The sequence below is a fragment of the Manis pentadactyla genome, chromosome 3 (assembly GCF_030020395.1).
Source record: "Manis pentadactyla isolate mManPen7 chromosome 3, mManPen7.hap1, whole genome shotgun sequence".
Taxonomy (NCBI): Eukaryota; Metazoa; Chordata; class Mammalia; order Pholidota; family Manidae; genus Manis; species Manis pentadactyla.
Window position 1 is genome coordinate 154,928,153 of NC_080021.1, and position 27,968 is coordinate 154,956,120.

The 27,968-nt window shown below is 41.5% G+C and overlaps 1 protein-coding gene across 3 annotated transcripts in view; it reads left to right on the forward strand.

The window, feature by feature from the left end:
* Window positions 1-1,330: 1,330 nt before the first annotated feature.
* Window positions 1,331-27,968, forward strand: part of DOCK8 (dedicator of cytokinesis 8) — a 228,316-nt gene continuing 201,678 nt past the window's right edge. Inside the window, exon 1 of one of the 3 annotated variants that reach the window (XM_057498603.1) lies at window positions 1,331-1,347. Coding sequence is in view for 2 of the 3 variants with exons in the window: in XM_036928398.2 (XP_036784293.2) it covers window positions 2,059-2,111 (53 nt within the window). In the remaining variant the exon portion in view is untranslated. Of the gene's footprint in view, window positions 1,348-1,408; window positions 2,112-27,968 lie in introns of those variants that run through there. The other 2 variants (XM_036928398.2, XM_036928392.2) reach the window with 2 other exon arrangements.

Consider the following 27,968-nt stretch of genomic DNA (forward strand, 5'->3'; position numbering starts at 1 on the left):
GTATCCAAGAGCAGAGAAAGTTTAAAACAGACATTTGACTAAATTAATGGATAACACATTCGTGGTGAATTGTTAAGACTCTGTTAAGTCATTTCTAACTATCAATGAACCATACTGGCCTAAATTTCATAATTAGGTACCAAATACTATATTGAATACAGCATAGGTTGGTGGAAGATGGGAGAGTTTATGATTCCCACTCACCCCCCAAAAAAGATTTCATTGGTTGCAAATTCTGAAAATTTGAGATGCTCTCATGACATTTTATTTGTGTTTGTGTCAAAGTTAGCATATTTTGCTCTGTATAAAATTATATGTCATAAACATTCAGAAACACAGAGAAGCCCACCTGAAAGGCCGACTTAGTACATAGTGGTCAGAAGATTTGGATATAAAACATTTTCTGTGCATCTTCCATTTGTTCCCAGTTTGAAGAAATATTCACTGAATTGTTCTCTTAGTATTTTTCTAAGTGTTTGCTTCTAAATCCCAGTGTAACAAATACACTTAGAAGAATTTTGAAAGTGAGAAACTCCACATTTCAAAAAAATTCTTTTATTTGAATCTCTTTCATAGTCTAGGTAATGTTAGACTTACAAACTTTGTTTTACATGCTTAAAGGCATTGATAGTTGGGGAAAGTTACCTAACCAGCTCCGAAGAATTACTAAACTACCAGAGGCAGCCAAAACCACAGAAAGAAAGGCCACAGGGAAGAGAAATAATTCAGTCCCTAGGAGGTTTAGTATTAGGTGCAAATTGCAAAACAGCAGTGTCCAAAAGAAATATAATGGGGCCCACATATGTGAGCTACATATATCAATTAAAACTTCTTCAATGCAAGCCATATTTTAAAGAGGGAAAAACAAATCACGTGAAATTAATTTTAATAATATATTTTATTTATCTAATAGATCCAAAGTATAATTTTAACAGGTAACCAACATAAAAATAATTAACAAGATATTTTGCATTATTTTTCCCTTAATGTCTTCAAAACCTCGAGTGTACTTTACACATTCATGACGTGGCAAGAGGCTACACTGGACAGGAGGGCAGTTTTGAACCAAAAATATCTTGCTCTAGCGTTTTTTTAAGGGCAAGTCGACAGAGGCATTATTTAGAAAGTGCTCTATGATTGCAAAACTTGGAGCAAACCAGTGACTTGAAATAAACATGTATTTTTTTACTCTGGGGAGCATTGGGACTTTCTGGTTTTTCTTGAGTTGGGGCTGGTCTTGGGAGCCTGAACTTAAGTATGAAACTGAAAGAAACAGTACTGCAGCCTATTCTTGAATCACAGGAAAGCTACATGTAGTGTTTCCCAGAGAAAAGCACTTCTGCCTAGGTAAAAAACGAAGGGGCGGAGTGGGGGAGTTATAATTTGACTCCTTGGATGGATTCACTATATTTATTTAAGGCGCAGCAGCAAGGATGACGGACATTATCATTTGCAAAAGTTTATTTGTATCCTTAAGTTTCCACCAACTCGGTTTGCTTGTTGTTTGTTTGTTTGTTTTTACTCTGTCCTCGCCCAGGCTCGGTGTGAGCCCTTAATTAGGCCCAGCGTAAAGAATCCCAGGCTGGTTTCCCGACGTCGCCCCCTCAGTGCGGCGGGCGGAATGCGCAGGTTCCCCCCTCTTGCCCACATGCCCTGGCAGCTCCGCGGCCTCGGGCAGATGGAGTTTCCGGCCTGGCTCAGGGGTCGCCGGGTCATCCGCCCGCGCTCCCTTCTGCCTGAGGTCAGGGCCCCGGGAAGCGCGCCTTGGGTCGGCGCATCCGGAGGGCAGTTCCGCGGTGTGTGTCACCCTCTCCTTGCCCGCGGCTCCTGCCGTGCAAAGCCGGGCGCCGGCTGCTGGACTCCCCGCCGCAGCTCCGAGGTTGGGCCCTCCCCTCGCGGTGATTTCAGCGCCGAAGGTGGAAATGCGGAAGTTTCCAGCGGCGACTGACAGATGAGGCTCGCGTCTCGCTCGGCATGCGCTGCAGAGGCTCTGTGCTGCGCCGGGCCCCCGCTGTCCGCAACCCGCTCCCCTAGAGGCAGCCGAGCCGCGGAGGGGCCATGGCCACGCTGCCTAGCGCAGAGCGCCGCGCCTTCGCGCTCAAGATCAACAGGTAGGACGCGCCCCGCGGCGCCGCGAACTCGCGGCCGCACCGCCCCAGCCCGCCGAGCACGGCGCGGGGGCCGCGGGCAGAGCCCCTGGGAGGAGGCGACGGGGCGCGCCAGGTTCCTGCGGCTGCTGCAGTGGGGCACCTGAGCGCGCGCCGGCCCGCGGGCCGGGCTCGGCCAGTTCCTTCGCGAGAGTCCCAGACACCCAGCGGCCCCAGCCCCCAGTGTCCCCTCCCTGAGCAAGCTCTGGGGTCACTTCCCCACCCCCGCCTCGCCTGCGCCGCCCGCGGGGCTCGGACAGGTGGCCGCGCTCGGAGAGTGCAGGGGGCTGGGTGAGCTGTGCTGGGCAAGCCACGGAGTTTTCTGGGAGCTGCCTTCCTTTGTGGCTGCTTTGAAAAGGGGGAGAAAGTAGTTGAAATGAGAGTGTGCTTTGGGGCAGCAGAGTCAAGACTTCGATTGTTCCGAGTAGGGCTCTTTACCCTCTCGTTCTTATTTTCCAGGAAAACTTTGGCTCCTGCTGACATCACTATTTTTATTCCCTGGTCCAAAGGAGCCATGAAGTGGAAGAAGTGATTTTTAAAATTCTCCACTTAGATAAAAAGGAATGGCCTGTGGCTTACATTTATAGTCCCCTAGCAAGGAGCTAAGAGCATGGATGCAACTCATCATTTAGTTTCTAATCAAAGTTGTACAAACGAATGTAAGCACATTTACTGCTCAAAGTTCTCACCAGAGGTGCTTTAACTGCAGTTTTTCCCCCCACTGAAAACTGCTGACAAGTATTTGGGGACCTTTTTGTCTTGCCCTGAGAAATCTAAACTGTCTGGTTAAAAGATAATTATGAAGCTCATCTTGAAGGGTCAATTTACTATTCTACTGCCCTCAGGACTCTGGGATTTGTTAGTCTTTTAGCTGAGCCTGTGGAAAGCTAGTTCCACAATACATTTCTGTGCAGCTAGTGTGTGAAGAGGTTTGAACAACAAGAGGGAACTAGACGTCCATCATACTGAGGTGGTAAGGACTTCCAGAGAGCATTTTGAGCTTTACTGTGATTTTATTTCCTCCTGCTGTGTAGCTATGGGCAAACCAGTTCTTTTACCTTACTATTTCTTCTCTTTAAAATGAGCTTAATTATTCATATGTACTGTATATTAATGTTGGAGGCCAAAGGTACAGTCATAAAATGTATTAGGGATCTCCCTATGGGATTAAAACAAAATTTTTTTTTGCATTAGGTTTCATGGCTGTTGCAAGCCAAAGGGGGCGATTCATCTGGGGACTATGGGGGATCAAATTGAAGTTATCAATGGGTGTACCACTTGTAGCTGCTATTCCTCCATCCCTGTGAGTTTGTGTATGGCTGGGGCAGAAAGATATTAGGGACTGTGGGGCTGGGTGGAGTTAATCTGGGGAGAGCAGCAGGACTTGCACTAGCCCTGGAGGCAGTGGAAGCAGCTGTAGGAGTGGTGTGGCCTGCGGGTTACGAATAAAGGCCCCAGCTGGAATCAGAGCTTCTTGCAGATTAGCTCTGTGCTACAAACTGTGTGATACTGGGCACCATATGTAACCTTTCTAAGCTTTGGTTTCTTTCTGTGCCAAATGGGAATAATCATAGTATTCACCTCTTATGACTATTGGGAAGACTGAGTAAAATGAACCGTATAAAGTGCTTGTGGTGCTTGGCAGAATAAATGTTAAATAAATGTTGGCTCTTCTGATCAACATCACCACCAGCTCCATCATGGTGTTATCATCTCTGTTATCATCATCTCTGAGACCCTAAGAAAAGAAGAAGGAAAACTGAAGTTGGAGAACTTCCCATACAGAGAGCAGTTTGGCCTGGGGTTGATGATGCCAGTGGTGGGCTGCAGCTGACTTGGGGTGGATGTTTTCCCTCATATGTCTTCCATCCCGCTGCTGAGGACACCAGCCACACCCAGTGGAGCAGAATGTGTGAAGCAGTCTGACCAAGAAGAGCCCTATGCAAATGAAATACAGTAGGCTCCCTAATCCTCAGGCAAGCATAAGGATTAGATATTCTTATTTTAGGGGTTCTGTTTTCCCTTTTGAAGCATTCTGTTACTGGATGGAAGAGTTCTGCCAAGGAGGCTGGCAGAAATTTTTATTCAAAGGAGTGGTTTAATAAGGACATACCTGGTATTAATATAACACTAAAATTCACCGTTTATTCATTATTTACCATGACCCAGACAGTATATCATATGCTTAATGGGTTATATCATTAATTACCAAATCCCCTGGAACTCACATGAAGTCTCATATAGAAGGGAAAAATGAAGCTTGGAGATGTAGTTGCACAAGGCCATGAAATTTGTCTAATGCCACACAAACAGCAGTGGCAGAACTGGGATTACAAACTGTTCCAGACACTGTGCTCTCAATTAGGCATGTGCTATTTTCATCCCTGAACCTTAAGAATTTCCTTTAAAAGCAAGCAGAGAATTATTATTTTTAAATTATCAGTTCAGTAGAAGCACTGGCAAATTATTCTGAGCAGTGTTTAAACTAAAATTGTGATATTTTGCAGTTTTGAAATTGGAAAATAGAATGTTTTCCCTTGCATGCCTCCCTACCATTTTTTAAAGCAGATCAGTTTGCAAAACTAAGTGTTGAAATACGGCCATTAGTACTTTCAGTGTGAGTTCCTATTTTTGCACCTTTCTACTCAGAATGACACAAACTGTCATTAAAAATTTGGGGTTAAAATCAACGTGCTTTCTATTAAGGAAAGAAATATAAAAATTTTTATTTGTAAAGACCTCATTTCTGTCCACACCAACCTTAAGAAAAAGTGAACAGATTACCTCACAGTAGAAAAAGAATGCCCCTCACTGTTCCCAAAATCTGTGGCCTCCTGTAAGCAGACCTGCCCAGTCTAGGGGCAGGGCTAAAGCAAAGGTGGAACCTGGGGATGCCTATTTCCCCATAATTGTCCTGGTTCTTTCATGCTCTTATAAAGCCTAATTTTCCATGTGTTGGCAACCATCACATAGGACTTTTGTTTTGCTTTATTTTGAGCACCAAGTGTAATTGTGTGATGTAATTGTATGACTTGTTATGGTTAAACATTTCTCTAGAACCCCCAGCTCAGGGAGATACTAAGGAAAAGATCCACACTCAATTTTTCTGAGCTGGAAGAGTAAAATTTACTTTCTTATAAGTGCTCCCTACTTGTCTTTTATTCAGTTTAATATGAAACTGAGCACAAGGGGTAAAACACGGTCTGAATTAGGCAGTTCATGTAAAACTTTGCATTTGGGATTTCACGCACTGCTGCATTAAATGTCATAATATAGTCTTTGTACGCTACCAAGTCTTATCAACTACCTTTTTTTTTCTTACTGGCATGTAGTACTTTTATAAACTACAAAAATTATTACGAATATTCTGAAAATTCATTAAACAAAATCTTGGTTTCTTTCAAACACAGAATAGAGGTAGAAATTGATCAAATATTAAAGTAAAATTAAGTCCCTTGGATAAAAAGGGCGTAAGTACAGAATATAGAAATGTTAGTGATCCTCTGGACATTTAGGATAGAAAGGAATAAATAATAATGGCTTAAGCTCATATAATGGGTTACTGTATGGCATTTACTAGGGTCTAAGTCTTTACATATTATAACTCACTCACCCCTATGAAGTAGGAATAGTTACTCCATTTCACCGATGAAGAAACTGAGCACAGAGGTGTTATGAAAACTGTTCAAAGTCACAAACAGCTAAGTAAGTGCAGAGCTGGGATTCAGAGGCCAGCAGCTTTGCTCCAGAATCCTCTCCCTTGACCAGTAAAAACCATGCTGCCATCTCTTGTTTTATTTTTAAATAATAATAAAATAAGCAACATTTATTAACTTCTTACTTCATGCCAAGTGTTGCACTAAGAACTTTATATATATTCATTATTGTAGAAAAGGAGCAAAATATCAAGCATAATATCATCATTAGATGTGATATTATGGAAGATAAAGGCAAGGAGCTAAGACTAATTGCATCCAAGAACAATCCCAATAATTTTGGGCATGAGGACTAGGGTGAAGGTATAGGGGTCTTCCTGAGAAGTATTTGCTAATTTTGTGTGCAAAGATGATGCAAGCATAAAAATATAGGTATTTGTAAGTATAAATGTGTGTCTGCAGTGAAACAGTGCAGTTCTTTAGTAGTGATGGCAGAGTGGGATGTTGGTACTTTCAGGAATTGCTTCACTTGTCTGACATGTTCTAGATGAAAGCCCTAAAGAAGGGGATTCAGAAAATTGAAATCAGAAATTTGGTCTTTCACATTCGGAATCGGTTTTTTAGAGATTCTTGGAAAAGTTCCTTGAACTTCAAGGATCCAGTGCAATTGAAAGAACCTGCTGCCAGGTGAAATTTTCTTCAGTTGGAGCTCTTTGAGCTCTGACAATTCACATGTATGTGTGAAACTAATGTTTACTTATTCATGGAAAAGAAAATATAATTAGATCATGTGGTTACCTAGGGAGAGAGGTAGAGCTCAGGGGACCAGGTCACCTGCCTCAGCTCCCCCCACAGACCTAGTGATGGGATGGCTGATGTTAAAAACACCTCAACATTTAGTCCTCTTTAACAGAGACCTTGAGAAGGCAGGTAGGTGACAATACTCAGACTTCTTGCTGAAGAAGGCTAAGGAACAGGAGCACTTACTTCTTTTCAGTGGCGAACAACCAGGTGCTTATTCATATATTGGTCAATGTTAAGGGGTTATAGTAACAGAATGTGACATCCCTGTTCCCACAAGTGTCCAGTCTAAGTTATTACCAATCAGCACCCACAAGGCTCTGTAGGCTCTAGGAAATGCAAGAGTTTGTACAGGTGTGGTTAAGTGTGGTCCCTGTGCTTCTGGAGTTTGCACTCTAATGATATAGTTTGCTGTATTGACAACTGGAGGGGAGAGGTACATAGAATCAAAACAGGCTGCTGATATCACTGGAAGTATATGTGAAGTCATCTATATGCAAAGGTTTGGTGAAATCAAACACACTGTTGCCATAGGTAAGACCTTTATATTGTGTCCCACTGCACTCAGGTCAAATGCAGGACTAGAAGAGCAGAAATGATAGTGGCAAAACCAGAGTTTCTCCTTCCCCCTATTCTTTACATCCATGTTCATCATTAGAAACAGAAAAGTGCCATAAGCAAAAATTTCTTCCACCCATAAATTACAGCTGTTAATATTTCAATGTAAGTCCTGTTATTTCTATAAAAATGAGATCACATTGCACATACTCCTTTAGGATCTGTTTAAAAAATTTTTTTAATATGAACAACTCTCCATGCTCATCAATGTAGGTCTACATTATAATTTACATAGGCTGTGTAAAATTACTTTGATTGGGTACATAATGATTTATTGAATCATCAGTTCTCCATTACTGAACCTCAAGATAGTTTCCAATTTTTCATAATGGACAAAACTTGATGAAACAGTATTATACATACATCTTTATGTGTCAGTGCAAATACCTGCTTAAAAATTTCTGGAGTGAAATTGCTTGGTCAAAGCAAAGAAACATTTGTCAAGCTTTTGATATATATGGTCAAATTGTCCCCCGGAAAAGTTATACCAGTTACACTCCTACCATTGGCCCTAAGAGTGATCATTTCTTCATGTTCACACTCCACTCGGTTTTATTATTCCTTTAAATTTTTATTCACAATCTTGACCCCTTCTCTTAAAAGTCTCTTACCTCTTCCTGTTTAGCTTCTCTCCCAGATCTCTGCATGACCTCAGAAGTCATTCTTCAGGGATTCAATAGTCAGGCATTTCTCCTTTCTCCTTTGCCTTACATACAACTAACAATGGCAGTAGCCCCCGTCTTCCTCACTTTCTTCCTTTTTCATCAAATAGGTTGAGTTATGATAAAGGTAGATTGTTCTAGCAACTTAGTTCTTTCCTGATTCTGTTTTGGACTCTAGTTGCCACAATTTTGCTTGCTTTTTACTTTTTTTTTTAAAAAAGCTAATCCAATCTCCCCCTCCTTTGCATAAACTCTAGCCCTTTTAAATGAAATGGCAATAGGAAATCAGAATCCCTGTCTATCACAAAAATAAGATTCCAGATGACATAACTCACTGTGTTTTCCCTTGAATCAGAGTCTGAAGAAATGGGCTACTTTCACACTTTGTTGGGTTCCTCTTTCTCTGGGATTGGCTTTGGGGCTAACACAACATGTTGGTATCACTGTCCAGAAACCTGAAAAAGCTTCATGAGTTCTTTTTATCATTCAAAGCATAAAATTCACTGTTTTTCCCATGTGAGACCAAATGTAAAAATAACAAGCAGGTATTTAATGATATGCGGTCTAAACTGGAACCAGATTAAGAATGCAGAATTGTAAAGTAATCAGCCTCTTTTCTTTCTCATATCTCTTGACTTTCTGATGCATGAATAAGTTAATTGGCTTGTAAATCCTAGGCTGGTAAATTTGCTAGTTTATTCATTCATTCACTCCAGCTATTGAGGGTTACCGTGTTCTGAGTGCTGTTTTGGCCTTCAAAATATAAAGACAGTAAGTCATGGCCTTGCCTTCAAGGAGCAAGGAGATTAACCCACAATTACAGACTGGAAAAGGAGTGCACCTTCTCCTGCCTCCTGGCCATCCATCTTGGGTGTTGTGCCTTCAAAGTTGTGCCTTCTTTGGGGTCATGCCACTTATATTAAGGGTAATAGCATTACACAAAGTATTTTTGGAGATCCTTTTGCAATTGCTGTCAGAGACTGGAGAACATTTATAAAAAGTTCAATGTTATGAAGCCTTTTTCCTTTGAGAGAAAATTTGCCATTTTTTCTTACTTGAAAAGTTAAAAATATGGAAACTATAGGTGGCAATATGGCAAGGATCCATTAGGGCCCACTCACCAGAATTAACAAATGTTTACATTTGGCCACTTTTGCTTTAGATCTGTTTTAAATGAAAAAATGAGAACATTACAGGTAAGTTTGAAGCCCCCTTTTTTTCTGCTGTCTCTAATCCTGTTCTCCCTTCAGAGGCCAGCACTATCACCAAGTTGTACTTAAGAGTGTGTGTGAGTGTGAGTGTCTGTGTATGTGTGTACACTTATCCATAACAATATACTGTATAGTTTCTGAAATGAACCAGAGTCATTAGTATTCCATCAAGCCTGCAAAATTAGGTAATATTAGCTTGTTAAAGATAAGATGTGACTACAAATAATGGAGGCATTGTTTAGACGTCTCTTCAAGTAGTTCCGAAAACAATTGCAAAGAGGAGTTCAAAAGTGATTTCAGGAAGACATGCAGAGTAAATTGTGTGGCGCTTCTTGTGTGAAATTGTAAAGAATAACAGTTATTTAGATGTGTACATTCTGGTAATGTTTTTCCAGTCACTCCTTACATTATAGTTGTATTACTCATTTCCTGGAGTGGCCAGGAAATTTTTCAGAAAAACTCTTTTTCTCCATCAGATGAATGTACCCATGATTTGCACTTGACTTATGAGATATGCAGTGGAGTTGATAACATATTTTTAAATAACACGGTTTTAAAAGATTAAAGATTTTGTCTCATTGCCTGGATATTTGACTAGCAAAAGTGTATAGATTAGTGTAAGTCCAGGGAAAGGAAATCCTGGGGCAAAATACCCCTAAAAACCAAAATTAGTCAAAGGGAGAAATAAAGTTTAAAACCCGTTTATTTCTCACAAACTAGTCCCACACTGTCTTTCTTCTCTGCTCAACCAGCAACCACACTGGCCCTCCCCCTCACCTCTCAGGTACAGATAAGCCCTCTGTTGCCCAGGTAATTACCCATTGATATGGAGATGAACTTCTCCACCCCTGAGGAAAGATGCAAATGCACTAAAGCCAAACTTCTCTCCACCTCTGAACACCTGTTCATATACAGATGTATCAAAGCCAGGTGAGATATTCTGGAAACACTACAATTTTACCCACAACCCACCCCTCCAGAAATCTTGCCTTACAGATTACTCGATCCCCCTCTTCTGACCAATCTAGTAACATGCAATAGCAACAGCAATAAAATCTTGATAATTCTCAAGCCAGAGGATTCAGCCTATGCAGATTAAATGTGCTTTACAGCACAGTCTCTCACTAAGCACAAAATACATTTCTACACTTGTTTACTTATTCCTAACAATCATGCTAGATTGCTCACAAAACTTTTACCAAACATTAGACAAAGTCAAGCCTCTCTTTAAACATTATTTTCTTGACAGCAGCAACACAATCATAATTCTCAAGCCAAAGGATTCAGCTAGGTTACTTTACAGCACAATCTCTCACTAAGCACAAAAATACATTTCTGCACTTGTTTACTCATTCCTAACAATCATGCTAGATTGCTCAAAAAACTTTTACCAAACATTAGACAAAGTCAAGCCTCTCTTTAAACATTATTTTCTTGACAACAGCAACACAATCATAATTCTCAAGCCAGAGGATTCAGCTAGGTTCAAAGTCCCATGCAGATTAAGTCCAAAGCTCGTCCATTCCAGCCATCACGCGGCAGCTGCAGCCAGGGGGCACATCCAGGACACAAAGACCGTAGAAGCAAATAACCGTGCTTGTCAGGGGCCAATTTGCTGTTACTACAGCAATACACAGAAGGCCAGCTTCCAGGCCTTTTCCCCACGGAGCCAGAAGAGCCAGCCATTGCCGATCCATGTGTTGAATGTCCAGGGCCACATCCGTTGTACTCCTAATTGCTGCACCCATCCTTGCAACACGTCCAATAAAGTGGGTACCCTCGATCGCTCTCAGTAACCGGCGACTGACCATAGGCTGCAGAGAGACGACGCTCTAGGCCCCTCTTGGTGGTTTGCTGATCTGCACAACGTGCAGGGCACTCCTTCCGGGCTCGGCTGACTTCTTCAAAGGTGAAAGACAAGCCACACCGATGGGCCCACATTGTCTTTTGAGGTGTCTGTGCCACGCCACTCCGTGGCCTTTGGGTCCAGTCTTGCACCCACCCCATGATGGGATAGGAGGTTATTACCTTGGTTGGAGCTGTTCCGGCGATGGGCTCTGTAGCCAGCAAGGCATGGTACACAGCAGCCAGTTGCTTCTTTATCAAGGTAACCCGGACTTCTGCTCCTTTCCATGGCACTTGTGGCCAGGCTCTGGCCCGGCAGCAAGAGCAGCAGCAGTGGCAGAAGCAGTAGCCTTAGGCTTGGGCCATGGGCCGGGGTTGGCATGGCCAGCAGCGGTGGTGGCACCTTCACGACCACACGAGTGTAGACACATGTCCCTTGGCGCGAGTGCCGCTTCTCCCCATCATTTCTAGGGGCGGCCCTCCCAAAGGTCGCACCCATTTTGACAGGTTTCGGGTTCACAGGAACCCTGCCGACTTACGCCAATTGCAAGTCTGGGTAAAGGAAATCCTGGGGCAAAATACCCCTAAAAACCAAAATCAGTCAAAGGGAGAAATAAAGTTTAAAACTCGTTTATTTCTCACAAACTGCAGTCCCGGGCCGTCTTTCTTCTCTGCTCAAGCAGCAACCACACCGGCCCTCCCCCTCACCTCTCAGGTACAGATAAGCCCTCTGTTGCCCAGGTAATTACCCATTGATACGGAGATGAACTTCTCCACCCCTGAGGAAAGATGCAAATGCACTAAAGCCATACTTCTTTCCACCTCTGAACGCCTGTTGATATGCAGATATGCCAAAGCCAGGCGAGATATTCTGGAAATACTACAATTTTACCCACAATTAGCAAAAGGAGAGTGTGGTATTTGCTCTAAAGTCTTTATGTCGATATTTTGACCTTAGTGTAAATGAATGGACAGGCTGGATTCTCTTGTGTTTGTTCGGGAAGATGTAATGCTTCTGTTGCTCTATTGCTCAAATTAGGAAAACTGGGAAGAATGACCATGGGTTGAAATGCTTTCCGCAAATCTCTGCTTTGCCTTGCTGCTACCAGCACTCAGCACACAGCTAACACCTTTCATCGAAATGTTTGAGTTCTCTGTATTCAGTCCTCTGCTGGGTATTGTGGCTGCCCAGGAGAAGGTGAATTCTTATCAGGATGTGGCCCACCTGGGATCCAGGGCTGTTAGGGAGTCAATAGAATTGCCTAAGAAGTGCTAGTCATCATGCAGTAATTTACACTAGAGGACCATCCATTTTCCCGTACGTGAGAAAACCTCAGGTTCAAAGTCCACTGAAAATGTTCCTTATCCTGCTCATTAACCCAAACGCTGCTTCAGGGCAATTGTGGCCATCTGTTTTCTGTGGAAACATGATTGTCATCTCCCTGTTGACTTCTGACTGTTTGCTTTACCTTTGTGTGTTTAACTCTTTCATTCTAAATCACTACATATCCCTTTAAAAGCAGTATCCAATTTACCTATCCAATCTTGTTCCCTATCCAATAATTTCATTCCACTCACAAGAAGTTTTTTGATTGCCTGTGACTTTCTGTGGATAAAATAAAAGTTCCTGTGGCCAGGATTCTCACCTGGCCCTGGTTAGCTAGCTCACTACACACTTATGGGCAATACATTGTGACTGACTCTATATAAAGAGCTCTGCCCAGTGGTCTAGGCAACATGGTGGCATGGCTGCAAGGCTGTAGGAGAACAGAGCAGAGGCTGGAGTGGTGGCAGCACTGAGGAGAGAGGCCCAGAGGCAGAGACTGGCTTGCTGCAATGCAGACTCGCTCTGAGTGAACGAGATTTTAGTGATTGACCTGCCACTGTGGAAATGAAGTTGGGTTTAATCCTTTCACCCCAAGAACGTTTTGCTGTCATTTCTTTGGTGACATTGAATCCATAGTGAACTTGCCGGGGCTGAAACCCATTGGCAAGACACTTTCTCTAGGCATTATGAGAAACAAAAACCAAAACATAACACACCACAGAACAAACCAGTATATGCCCCCAGAATTCAGCTGGAATGAGCAGGTTTCCACCTGGAACGTAGGAGACGGTGTTTGCATGGCTGGGGAGGGTTGAGAGCAGGAGTGTCCACAGAATTCAGAGGGGAAGGAATGGCAGCCCTCAGGGCTCAGGAGGTGAGGCTTCAGCCTGGCCCTGGAGGACAGGGAGGGGACTGACAGATGAGACTGATATAATGGGAAGACCAGCCAGCAGCATGCCTAGTGGGCTGGAGGGAGTACTGGGACAGTGGTCACAAGGGAGCTGCAGTCACGGTGGTGTGAGGCAATGAGATCCGGGATTATGCTGGGTAATGAGAATGGAAAGAAATGGGACCATCAGTCTACAGATACTTCAAAGGGAATCAGATGGATTTGAAAAACAACTGAATGTTTATCTATTCGCTCATTTCATGAATACTGATTGTAACCTACTTACTATGTGCCTGGCAGTGTTCTGAGTAACTGTAAGATAGAAAGGTTCTTTTTCTGGAAGAAGTAATTTTCCAGTGGGAAAATAATAAAGAAGTGAACCAGGAAATTTACAAGGAAGTATCAGATTAAAAAAAGTGCTATGCAGAGAATGTAAAAGGGCCGTATGGGGGTTGTGGATACTTTAGAAAGAATGGTCAAAGAAGGCATTCCTGAGGACATAACTCCAGGCCAAGACCAGGCAGGGGAATTAACAAGGGCTGCAGCTGGAGCAGGACTAAGTCTGGTGTGCTGGAGGGAAAAAAGAGCCAGTGTGTCTTAAGTAGAGTGAATGACAGGCAGAGTGGGAGAGATGAAAAGTAGGCAGAAACTGAGTTATAAAAAAGCCTTATAAGCCATGGAAAAAGTTTAAATGTTATTCTAAGTGAAGTGGGAGGGTTTTTGGAGCAGAGGCATGATGTGATTGACTTTTGTGTTTAAAAGATCACTCTGGCCGCCACTCAAGCAAAGAAGCAGCAGCAAGGAGAGCAGTTGGAAGAGAGTGTGGTTTCCAGGGGAAAGATGATGGCAAGACTGGAGAGCTGAGCCTAGAGAGGCAGAGGAGCAATCAACTCAGGGATATATTTTGGAGGTGGGGCTGACAGTAGATGTTGGGTGGGCGACAATGTGAGAAAAAGAAATCAAGATGTCTCCACGGTTGGAGTTATGGGTGGTTATTGATGCTTTTAGCAGAGATTGGAAAGATTGGAGGAGGAGCAGGCTTTCAGGAGGAGCAATTTAAATAATGCATTTAATTGGGGACATATTAAGTCAAAGATGCATATTGGAAACTCAAATGAAATTACCTACTATGCAGTTTTATTTAGGAATCTGCAACTCAGGAGAGGTCACAGCTGGATATTAAATTTGCAAGTGTCACCAGAAGTTGCAAGAGGCAAGGAAGGTGTCTGCGGAGGGAGCACATTCCTGATGATACCTCGATTTGGAACTTCTGGCCTTACCATATAGATAATATTTTTAAATAGTGGAGGAAAAGAAAGCATTGAAATGATCTCGATAAGTTTCTTAGCAGCCACAAAGCTGTATGTATGGTATGATATGATGTTTATTGAAGAAAACAAAGGTCTATCTCTCCATAGGGATAGTAGATCAATACATGTGATAGGGAGAGGACCAGGAGGACATCAGCCAGCATGTTATAAGTATTAACCCTGAGTAATATTATTGTTGATTTTTGTTTACTTGTATGCAAGCTGTGCCTCTGTATGTGCTTTTGTAATTGGGAAAAGTAATACTTATAAAAGAGGTTAACACCAATATTTCCACTCTGGGAAAACTGGGTAATGATGGTGCTATGAGAAACGGTGAAAATTAGGAATTAGAATTAGTTTTGGGAGGATAACTTTGTACTTCTCTTGTATAGAGTTTTCGTTTCAGAGAATGTAGTAGACAGCACATTTGCATACATTTGCTCTTCCTCCCTGTGAGAGGATTTTACTTTTCACCTTACTGAAGGTCATGTGGTCATTTTGAGTTGAAGCTTTAATCGCCTGCCTGGCCTTGGTCATGAAGCTTTTCCCTATTCTCACTACCAGCAAAGTTCCAGACATAGATGATCTGTCAGTCTGCCTCCTGGAGTAAAGACTATTAGAGGAGAGTTACTGTTGCTTTTTGGAGGTCTTTGTTTTTATAAGCCATGAAGGTTTTGGTATTATTTGTTATCACAGCATAACTTGAGTCTCTCTTAATACAGATGAGCATAAAATATATTACATTTCTACTGGGCAGCTTGAGATAGAAGCTTGGGCATAAATGGTAAGGATGAAAAGTATTGATTAGAAAGTCAACAAGGAGGTAGGGATGGAAATAAAGAATGGACACATTTCCTAAGTGGAAGGTAAGGTAGGAAAAGGAAAGGAATGGGCCTAGGGCAGAGTCAGGGCCAGTTGGAACAAGAGGGAAGAGCCACGAAAAGAGAGGAAGAAGAATTTGGCTAGGATATGGCAGATTGGGGAAGTATTAGAAAAGGGAGCAATGGGGCAGCTGAAAAGGTCAGATGCCAAATTATAAGGACAGAGGAAGGGCCACTGGATTTGCCGTTGACAGTGAAGGGTGAAAACCGCTGAAACAGCAGTTGTAGTGGAGCTGCGGGGAAGGAAGTCCATAGGGTTGTGGAGGGAGTTGAAGTAGAGGAAATGGAGGAAGCTGGAAGTACTTTCAAAAGTTTGGATGAAGCAGAAGAGAAGTGGGACAACGGTAACTGTACGGTTCTAACAAGGCTTTGACCTTTATATAGATATAATATGCAATGCTGAACAGAGGGTGCTCCAATCTTAGAAAGTGTGTGTTTTATTCCCATAAATAAGCCTTACATGCAGATAAAGATGTTCAGAATACCTGACATGGCCTCATATCTAACAAACTTTACTCTGCACTAGCATCAAATCTCCTTATAATAAGTTAAATATTCTGTTTAGATGTTTTCTTCCTTGAGTGTTTTGAAACTCTCCCTGGCACTATTATGTATTATCACTAAGAACCTGATAATTCTTTCTGTTTTGTTTTCTCTACATGTATCTTCATGGGTTTGAAGTACAAAATGTTATAGGAAAGAGTGCTAACATCAGTCATATTTTGCTGGTTGGCAAACCACCGGTTGTGGCTTGAATTGGTGTGCCTCCAGAAGATTCCAATGCCCTGACCTGTGAATGTCGTCTTATTTTGGAAATAGGATCTTTGCAGATGTAATCAAGTTAAAATGAGGTCATATGGGCTTAGAGAAGCCCTAAATCCAAACACTGCCATTCCTATAAGAAAAGTCACCCAGCCCCAGAGCCCCACAGAGAGGAGGCCACGTGAAGGCAGAGGCAGACACTGATGCTGTGCCACCACAGGACAAGGAACACCAGGGCCGCCAGGGTTGCCAGAAGTTAGAAGAGACAAGGAAGGTGTCTTCAGAGGGTGCACAGCCTTGATGATACCTTGATTTGGAACCTCTGGCCTTGAGAACAGTGAGAGAATAAATTTCTGTTGTTTTAGGTCACCAGGTTTGTCATGATTTGTTACGGCAGCCTTGGGAAACAAATACACCACTGCAAAGTTCAGTGTAAACTACTTAAAACTACTGCAGTTTATTATTTCTCACGATTCTATGAATTGGCAATTTGGGTTGGACTCAGAGGGGCAGTTCTGCTGATCTTGCTGTGGTCATTCATGTGGCTGCATTTACCTGGGAGCTTCCCTTAAGCTGGGACATGTAAGATGGGCTCACTCACAAGGTCAGGGCTGTGGTGCTGGCTGACCTTCTGCATGGTCCCTGATCTTCAGTAGTCTAGTACAGTGTCCCTTATATGGTGGAGGGAAACCCTTTCATTCTAAAAGGATGAAGTTGGAAGCTGCAGGGCTCCTTTAGGCTTAGTCTAGCATGCATACAACGTTACTTTTACCACATTCATTGGTCCAAGTGAGTCACAAGGCAGCCCAGCTTCAAGGGGTATGAAAATAGACTCAGTCTCTTGATGGGAGGAGCTGCAAAATATTTGGTCATTTTAATAGTACTCAACAAAGAAAGTAATCGTATCCCATTTCGAAGTTCACATGTTTAAGTAGAAGGTCTTGTCATTCCCTACTCAGATCACAATGCCCATTTTACTGGCAGAGAAACTGAAAACAGATTAAACTGACTCCTTGAAAGTCACCAATAAGTCGTGCTTTGTGGGGAACTTCTTTGACCCATGGAAGACAGCTGTATCTCTGGAACACAATCCTACCTGAAGGCAGGTGAATGAAATTAATAACTCTTGGGTTTCTCCTATATCCCATAATGATGTTAATGGAGGCCAGATTGCAGAGCCGTCTGATCCAGACATAAAGCAGCAATTTGAGAACATCAGGGAGACAGGTATTGATGAAAATTGCTGTGTCACTCAAAGGAGCAGAATTTGAGACTAAGTTACATGACTAGGAAAAGCATCAGTGAGCTCTTTATCCTCATAAGTTGCCAGATGGGCTTAGAAATTCAGTGGCTACTGTGGTCCAGTATGAGTTCTGGGGTGGGAAGAATTAAAGTGGCTGGAAGAAGGGAATGGAGCTGGAGGAGAGAAACCAACCTGTCGGGAAGATAGGTGCCATGGGTGTTCTAGAAGGTCACCCATGTATCAGTTAGTATATTGCTTTGAGCTGCCCCAATGAACAGACAACTCCACTAAACAGTGGCCTAAACAAAGAAGGACTTATTTATTTTTCTTATATAACAAGAATTCCAGTGGTTGGTGATCCAGGCTGGGCGTGATAGCCCAAGGTACCACTGGAGCCCCAGGCTCCTTGAGTCTTGATGTTGCACCATCTTTAGTATGTGGCTCTTATCCTCATAGTCACAAAATGACTCCTGAAACTTGATGCATTGAAAGAATACTGAAGACAGGAACAAGAGGGAAGGCAAAGGAGGCGTGCCAGCTAACTTTGTTCCCTTTTAAGGCACTTTTGCAGAAACACACACCATGACATTTGCTGTGTATCTCATTGGTCTGATCTGGGTTATGTCACCTATGAAGGAGGTTGGCAAATGTAGTTTTGATTAGCCCAGCACATTGCCACCTCCAACAAAAGTTGTCTTGAGTTAGAAGGAAGGGGATGGCTGTTGCTCTGGGTATGAACTGGGGACAGAACTCTCATTGTGGCATCATGGTGCCTCCACCCCATTAATACTTGTAGCAGATACAAGCTCATCTAATTCCAGGACCCTGGCCTACTGAGGACAGATATCTGAGTTTATAGGTCCCATATTAATCAAGGTAAATTAGCTGTTATAGCAAATAATCCCCAAATCTCAGTGGATTAACCCAACAAAAACTTATTTCATATTCATGTCACAGTCTGATACAGGTCAGACAGGAGCAGTGACTCAAGGACCCAGGCTCCTTCCACCTTATGGCTCTGCCATCTGGAGACTTTCCATTTATTCTGGCATCCTTCATCCAGTGGCCAGAAAGAAGAGAGAATGATGAAAGACTGTACATTCAATTCTTAAATACTTCAATTCAAAAGTGGTCCACATCCTTTTCACTCACATTTCGTCAGTGAGGACAATGTATAAGGTTCACAGACATGCAAGGAAGTCTGGGGATATCGTTCTTGTCTGGCAGCTGCTTTCCAGCAACAGCTCCTCCCTATGAAAGCGGAGCATGAATCTTTGGGGGTCAGCCAGCCTTCTCTGCCCCAGGGTCCCATCACAAAGGAGAAGCCCTTAACAATGTCAGCAAACATATGTGTAGGCCTGGTTTGTTGTGCTGTTGAAAGATAGATAAAAACCATGTGATCTCAGTCATAGCAATAGGGGAGTGGAGGCTACAAAGGAAGCAAAACCCAAAAGCTGCTGGCTGAAGCACTCAAGCTTCTCAGAGGAGATGGTAAGAACCCAAGGCATGAGTATCCTGTATGGCAGGGTGGCTGAGAGTGGGGAGAATTATCAGGTATGCCATAAGGGCCACGTGCACTGAGCATGTGCTAGAAACCTCACAGATTGGTAAGGAGCCAAGTTGTTCAACCATTTTCCTTCTATGAATAATTCTTCAAAAATATTTTAAGAAAAACCAGATAATTAAGATATTTTTGGACAGCTTTTCAATGGTTACCTTAGAATTAATATTGTTTTGATGGGAAATAAGGTATTTCTGGTCTAAGAGAAGGAAGCATTCTATAATGTTCACTCCCACCTCTCTAATCTATGACATGAGAATTTAGATGAGAAGCTGAGTCACTTTACTTTTCATGACTGATTCACTTGGGGTCTGTGAACCCTCTTGTCTTATTAGCCTTTTAATCATTTTAATAATCTGTAAAATCAGTCTTCCCTATTCATGGAAACAGTTGTAGCAATAATAGCGACTCACAAAGCCCTCACTGCAGGGAGAAAACAGCATAGACCTTTAAGCCAGAATTTGGAGAGGCAAACAAATCAGATTCCTGTCTCAACTCCACTGATTCTCAAGGTAGAGCTTCTTAGTAAGTTCTTTAACTTCTCTAAACCTTAGTTTTCTTATCTCTAAAGTAGAAATATTAATAATAGCAATGTCACAGGGCCCAGCAAAATAATATCTGTGAAAATGCTACATAAATCAAAGAGCACTACACACATATTAATAAAACCTCTGCAAAATGGGAATAAATGCCATGTTTCTGTGATTAGTGAGGTGACATATGTAATATGTCTGGCACAGGGTCTTTCACTTGGTAGATACTCAGAAAAGAAACCTAAAAGTGAATATGGATGAAGTAAAATATATTGGAGAAATGTTACAAACAGCTACCGCCACATAGAAACTACGGAATATTATTCAGCCATAAAAAGAAAAATCCTACCATTTGTAGCAACATGGATGGAGTGAGAGGGTATCATGCCCAGTGAAATAAGCCAGGCAGAGAAAGACAAGTACCAAATGACTTCACTCATTTGTGGAGTATAAAAACAAAGCAAAACTGAAGGAACAAAACAGCAGCAGACTCATAGACTCCAAGAAGGGACTGGCGGTTCCTGAAGGAGAGGGGTTGGGGAGGGAGAAGGGAATAAAGGGACACTATAATTCACAATCACAATATAGGTAGATCATGGGAAAGGCAGTACAACATGGAGAAGAGAAGTAATGACTCTATAGCATCTTACTACACTGATAGACAGTGACTGCAGTAGGGGTGTGAGGACTTGATAATACGGGTAAATGTTGAAACCACAATGTTGTTCATGTAAAACCTTCATTAGATTATATACCAATGATACTTTAATAAAAAAAAAAAACCAGCTACCACCACAGCATAGGAAGGTTTCAACTCATTTGCAAAGCCTGTGTCCCTAAAACACACACAGGCATGCACACATGCACACACATACACACTGCACAGACTTAATGGTAAAGTTGTAAGAAAAGAGATGTAAAGGAAAAGGGAAATTTGGCCCTTAAATTTCCCCACTTAGGTAATGCATGTCATGTGATCGCCAGGAATGTTCATATGAAACGTTGAGAAAGTAGAACCATTGAGGAGAAGTGATTGATCCTAATACAACTATAGTTACAGATGAGGTCCTTACAGCCATGTTTCCTATCTTTTCCTAAAATGAAAAATAGTTTCTTCTGACAGTAGGCGTATGTGTGACCTACAGAAAAAGCAGAGGTGCACATAAGCAAACATTTTTTTTTTTTTTGTAGATAATTATTTTTTATTGAAGGGTAGATGACACACAGTATTACATTACATTAGTTTCAGGTGTACAACACAGTGATTCAACATTTATATACATGATAATTCTAGGTACCAGCTATCGCCATACCAAGTTGTTACAATATTTTGACTATATTCCTTATGCTATACATTACATCCCGGTTACTTATTTATTTTACAATTGGAAGTGTGTACTTTTTTTTTTTTGTTGTTGTTGTTGTGAGGGCATCTCTCATATTTATTGATCAAATAGTTGTTAACACCAATAAAATTCTGTATAGGGGAGTCAATGCTCAATGCACAATCATTAATCCACCCCAGGCCTAATTTTTGTCAGTCTCCAATCTTCTCAAACATAATGAACAAGTTCTTACATGGAGAACAAATTCTTACATAGTGAATAAGTTACATGGTGAATAGTACAAGGGCAGTCATCACAGAAACTTTTGGTTTTGCTCATGCATTATGAACTATAAACAGTTCAAATATGAATACTCATTTGATTTTTATACTTGATTTATATGTGGATACCACATTTCTCTTTATTATTATTATTTTTAATAAAATGCTGAAGTGGTAGGTAGATACAAGATAAAGGCAGAAAACATAGTTTAGTGTTGTAAGAGAGCAAATGTAGATGATCAGGTGTGTGCCTGTAGACTATGTGTTAATCCAAGCTAGACAAGGGCAATAAAACATCCACGGATGCAGAAGATTTCTCTCAGAACAGTGGGGGTGAGGTTCTAAGCCTCACCTCTGTTGATCCACAATTTCTCAACTGATTAACCCCCTGTGACTGTGCCTGCCTTAGGTTGTTCCTCCCTTGAGGAATCTTACCCGTCTCTGGCTAACCAGTCATCTTCCGGGGCCATACAGGAAAATGTAAAGTTGGTAAGTGAGAGAGAAGCCTTATTGTTTGAAAAGGTTGGCTTTTTACTTCTTTGCAGATTTATGCCCTGTGGCTTCTATGCCCAGCATTTGTCTTGAGGTATCTTTACCACTTGGAAGAATTATGATACTCGGTAAATTTGATATGAGGCACGAATTCTATTTAAGGGTTGTAATTAGGAAGGAAGAAGAAAAGCTATAGAAGTAGCAGGCGGAAGAAAACATGGGAAGATTGATTATTTCTTTGACATATCTTCTTGTAGAGTAACTTCAGCATATATAGGTTTTAAACTACTAATTAAATTGCACACACACATTAACATAATAGGAGTATAGTTACATAACCTAAGCATACCTGTAATTACCAGCCATCTCCATTGAAACCAAGAAAACCAGTTAGGCACCTTAGGCATTTGTGAAAACTTATCTATGATATGGTGGATATTGTCCAACTGAGCTTGAACAGTCTGAGAGAAATCAGACAAATTAAAACAACCCATTCCTGGGGACTGTTCACATCCCATATGCTCTTTTAACAGTAAATAGTCTGTAGTTGTAAGATTTTGGAGCGCTACAATTTGCACTTCTCCTAATTCTTGTTTGAGTTCCAATAGTATAGATCCAGTCAAATTTGTTGTTTTACTGTATGCACGGGCCAGCTTAGATATCTCCTTCTTCATTCCCATGGCAAGTCCAGGAACTGGTTGGATGAGTGCATCTACAGCTGTAGCAGCGCGTGGATCTTTGTTGGGGTGTTTTGATGATCACCTTCTGGCATGAGTCTTCCAGAGAGTGCTGATGTTGGAAGTTCTTTTTCATATCGTATCTTAGTTCATTTTCAGGGTAGCCCTATTAGGCTTTGATCCTCTGTATAAACACAAACAGACCCTTTGCCTACACTTTTATATGCCTTTATACCCTTGTGTAGGACTCATTGGAGGTCTCCACACAGGAACTGCCTTTTTTTTTTTTTTTTTTTTGGTATCATTAATCTACACTTACATGACAAATATTATGTTTACTAGGCTCTCCCCTATACCAGGTCCCCCCTATAAACCCCTTTACAGTCACTGTCCATCAGCATAGCAAATGTTGTAGAATCACTACTTGCCTTCTCTGTGTTGTACAGCCCTCCCCTTTCTCCCACTCCCCCATGCATGCTAATCTTAATACCCCCCTTCTTCTCCCCCTCCCTTATCCCTCCCTACCCACCCATCCTCCCCAGTCCCTTTCCCTTTGGTATCTGTTAGTCCATCCTTGAGTTCTGTGATTGTGCCGCTGTTTTGTTCCTTCAGTTTTTCCTTTGTTCTTATATTCCACAGATGAGTGAAATCATTTGGTATTTATCTTTCTCTGCTTGGCTTGTTTCACTGAGCATACTACCCTCCAGCTCCATCCATGTTGCTGTAAATGATTGGATTTGCCCTTTTCTTATGGCTGAGTAGTATTCCATTGTGTATATGTACCACATCTTCTTTATCCATTCATCTATCGATGGACATTTAGGTTGCTTCCAATTCTTGGCTATTGTAAATAGTGCTGCGATAAACATAGTGGTGCATTGGTCTTTCTCATACTTGATTGCTGCATTCTTAGGGTAAATTCCTAGGAGTGCAATTCCTGGGTCAAATGGTAAGTCTGTTTTGAGCATTTTGATATACCTCCATACTGCTTTCCACAATGGTTGAACTAATTTACATTCCCACCAGCAGTGTAGGAGGGTTCCCCTTTCTCCACACCCTTGCCAACATTTGTTGTTGTTTGTCTTTTGGATGGCAGCCATCCTTACTGGTGTGAGGTGATACCTCATTGTAGTTTTAATTTGCATTTCTCTGATAATTAGCGATGTGGAGCATCTTTTCATGTGTCTGTTGGCCATCTGTATTTCTTTTTTGGAGAACCGTCTGTTCAGTTCCTCTGCCCATTTTTTAATTGGGTTATTTGTTTTTTGTTTGTTGAGGCGTGTGAGCTCTTTATATATTCTGGACGTCAAGCCTTTATCGGATGTGTCATTTTCAAATATATTCTCCCATACTGTAGGGTTCCTTTTTGTTCTATTCTTGGTGTCTTTTGCTGTACAGAAGCTTTTCAGCTTAATATAGTCCCACTTGTTCATTTTTGCTGTTGTTTTCCTTGCCCGGGGAGATATGTTCAAGAAGAGGTCACTCATGTTTATGTCTAAGAGGTTTTTGCCTATGTTTTCTTCCAAGAGTTTAATGGTTTCATGACTTACATTCAGGTCTTTGATCCATTTTGAGTTTACTTTTGTATATGGGGTTAGACAATGGTCCAGTTTCATTCTCCTACATGTAGCTGTCCAGTTTTGCCAGCACCATCTGTTGAAGAGACTGTCATTTCGCCATTGTATGTCCATGGCTCCTTTATCAAATATTAATTGACCATATATGTCTGGGTTAATGTCTGGATTCTCTAGTCTGTTCCATTGGTCTGTGGCTCTCTTCTTGTGCCAGTACCAAATTGTCTTGATCACTGTGGCTTTATAGTAGAGCTTGAAGTTGGGGAGTGAGATCCCCCCTACTTTATTCTTCTTTCTCAGGATTGCTTTGGCTATTCGGGGTTTTTGGTGTTTCCATATGAATTTTTGAATTATTTGTTCCAGTTCATTGAAGAATGTTGCTGGTAGTTTCATAGGGATTGCATCAAATCTGTGTATTGCTTTGGGCAGGATGGCCATTTTGACGATATTAATTCTTCCTAGCCACGAGCATGGGATGAGTTTCCATCTGTTAGTGTCCCCTTTAATTTCTCTTAAGGGTGTCTTATAGTTTTCAGAGTATAGGTCTTTCACTTCCTTGGTTAGGTTTATTCCTAGGTATTTTATTTTTTTTGATGCAATTGTGAATGGAGTTGTTTTCCTGATTTCTCTTTCTGTTGGTTCATTGTTAGTGTATAGGAAAGCCACAGATTTCTGTGTGTTGACTTTGTATCCTGCAACTTTGTTGTATTCCGATATCAGTTCTAGTAGTTTTGGGGTGGAGTCTTTAGGGTTTTTTATGTACAGTATCATGTCATCTGCAAATAGTGACAGTTTAACTTCTTCTTTACTAATGTGGATTCCTTGTATGTTTTTGTTTTGTCTGATTGCCGTGGCTAGGACCTCCAGTACTATGTTAAATAACAGTGGGGAGAGTGGGCATCCCTGTCTAGTTCCCGATCTCAGAGGAAATGTTTTCAGCTTCTCACTGTTCAGTATAATGTTGGCTGTGGGTTTATCATAGATGGCCTTTATTATGTTGAGGTACTTGCCCTCTATTCCCATTTTGCTGAGAGTTTTTATCATGAATGGATGTTGAACTTTGTCAAATGCTTTTTCAGCATCTATGGAGATGATCATGTGGTTTTTGTCTTTCTTTTTGTTGATGTGGTGGATGATGTTGATGGACTTTCGAATGTTGTACCATCCTTGTATCCCTGGGATGAATCCCACTTGGTCATGTTGTACAATCCTTTTGATGTATTTTTCAATTCGGATTGCTAATATTTTGTTGAGTATTTCTGCATCTACGTTCATCAGGGATATTGGTCTGTAGTTTTCTTTTTTGGTGGGGTCTTTGCCTGGTTTTGGTATTAGGGTGATGTTAGCTTCATAGAATGAGTTTGGGAGTATCCCCTCCTCCTCTATTTTTTGGAAAACTTTAAGGAGAATGGGTATTATGTCTTCCCTGTATGTCTGATAAAATTCCGAGGTAAATCCATCTGGCTCGGGGGTTTTGTTCTTTGGTAGTTTTTTGATTACCGCTTCATTTTCAGTGCTGGTAATTGGTCTGTTTAGATTTTCTGTTTCTTTCTGGGTCAGTCTTGGAAGGTTGTATTTTTCTAGGAAGTTGTCCATTTCTCCTAGGTTTCCCAGCTTGTTAGCATATAGGTTTTCATAGTATTCTCTAAAAATTCTTTGTATTTCTGTGGGGTCCATCGTGATTTTTCCTTTCTCATTTCTGATACTGTGGATTTGTGTTGACTCTCTTTTCCTCTTAATAAGTCTGGCTAGAGGCTTATCTATTTAGTTTATTTTTTCGAAGAACCAGCTCTTGGTTTCATTGATTTTTTCTATTGTTTTATTCTTCTCAATTTTATTTATTTCTTCTCTGATCTTTATTATGTCCCTCCTTCTGCTGACCTTAGGCCTCATCTGTTCTTCTTTTTCCAATTTCGATAATTGTGACATTAGACCATTCATTTGGGATTGCTCTTCCTTTTTTAAATATGCTTGGATTGCTATATACTTTCCTCTTAAGACTGCTTTTGCTGTGTCCCACAGAAGTTGGGGCTTAGTGTTGTTGTTGTCATTTGTTTCCATATATTGCTGGATCTCCATTTTGATTTGGTCATTGATCCATTGATTATTTAGGAGCGTGTTGTTAAGCCTCCATGTGTTTGTGAGCCTCTTTGCTTTCTTTGTACAGTTTATGTCTAGTTTTATGCCTTTGTGGTCTGAAAAGTTGGTTGGTAGGATTTCAATCTTTTGCAATTTTCTGAGGCTCTTTTTGTGGCCTAGTATGTGGTCTATTCTGGAGAATGTTCCATGTGCACTTGAGAAGAATGTATATCCTGTTGCTTTTGGATGTAGAGTTCTATAGATGTCTATTAGGTCCATCTGCTCTACTGTGTTGTTCAGTGCTTCAGTGTCCTTACTTATTTTCTGCCTGGTAGATCTCTCCTTTGGGGTGAGTGGTGTGTTGAAGTCTCCTAGAATGAATGCATTGCAGTCTATTTTCCCCTTTAGTTCTGTTAGTATTTGTTTCACATATGCTGGGGCTCCTGTGTTGGGTGCATATATATTTAGAATGGTTATATCCTCTTGTTGGACTGAGCCCTTTACATTATGTAGTGTCCTTCTTTATCTCTTGTTACTTTCTTTGTTTTGAAGTCTATTTTGTCTGATATTAGTACCGCAACCCCTGCTTTCTTCTCGCTGTTGTTTGCCTGAAATATGTTTTTCCATCCCTTGACTTTTAGTCTGTACATGTCTTTGGGTTTGAGGTGAGTTTCTTGTAAGCAGCATATAGATGGGTCTTGCTTTTTTATCCATTCTATTACTCTGTGTCTTTTGATTGGTGCATTCAATCCATTAACATTTAGGGTGACTATTGAAAGATACGTACTTATTGCCATTGCAGGCTTTAAATTCATGGTTACCAAAGGTTCAAGGTTAGCCTCTTTAGTATCTTACTGCCTAACTTAGCTCGCTTATTGAGCTGTTATATACACTGTCTGGAGATTCTTTTCTTCTCTCCCTTCTTGTTCCTCCTCCTCGATTCTTCATATGTTGGGTGTTTTGTGCTGTGCTCTTTCTAGGAGTGCTCCCATCTAGAGCAGTCCCTGTAAGATGTCCTGTAGAGGTGGTTTGTGGGAAGCAAATTCCCTCAGCTTTTGTTTGTCTGGGAATTGTTTAATCCCACCGTCATATTTGAATGATAGTCGTGCTGGATACAGTATCCTTGGTTCAAGGCCCTTCTGTTTCATTGCATTTAATATATCATGCCATTCTCTTCTGGCCTGTAGGGTTTCTGCCAAGAAGTCTGATGTTAGCCTGATGGGTTTTCCTTTATAGTTGACCTTTTTCTCTCTAGCTGCCTTTAAAACTCTTTCCTTGTCCTTGATCTTTGCCATTTTAATTCTTAGGTGTCTTGTTGTTGTCCTTCTTGGATCCTTTTTGTTGGGGGTTCTGTGTATTTCCGTGGTCTGTTTGATTATTTCCTCCCCGAGTGTGGGGAAGTTTTCAGCAATTATTTCTTCCAAGATACTTTCCATCCCTTTTCCTCTCTTTTCTTCTTCTGGTACCCCTATAATATGGATATTGTTCCTTTTGGATTGGTCACACAGTTCTCTTAACATTGTTTCATTCCTGGAGATCCTTTTATGTCTCTCTATGTCAGCTTCTATGCGTTCCTGTTCTCTGGTTTCAATTCCATCAATGGCCTCTTGCATCCTATCCATTCTACTTACAAACCCTTCCAGAGTTTGTTTCATTTCTGTAATCTCCTTTCTGGCATCTGTGATCTCCCTCCGGACTTTTCCCATATCTCTTGCGTATTTCTCTGCATCTCTGTCAGCATGTTTATGATTCTTATTTTGAATTCTTTTTCAGGAAGACTGGTTAGGTCTGTCTACTTCTCTGGTGTTGTCTCTGTGATCTTTGTCTGCCTGTAGTTTTGCCTTTTGATGGTATTAGGAATAGTTTGCAGAGCTGGGACAAGTGACGACTGGAAGAACTTCCCTTCTTGTTGGTTTGTGGCCCTCCTCTCCTGGGAGAACAGCGACCTCTAGTGGCTTGTGCTGGGCAGCTGCATGCAGACAGGGCTTCTGCTTCCTGCCCGGCTGCTATGGAGTTTATCTCCGCTGTTGCTGTGGGTGTGGCCTGGCTCTGGCTGCTCATCCAAAATGGTGAAGTCGCGTTGGAGGGGGAGCA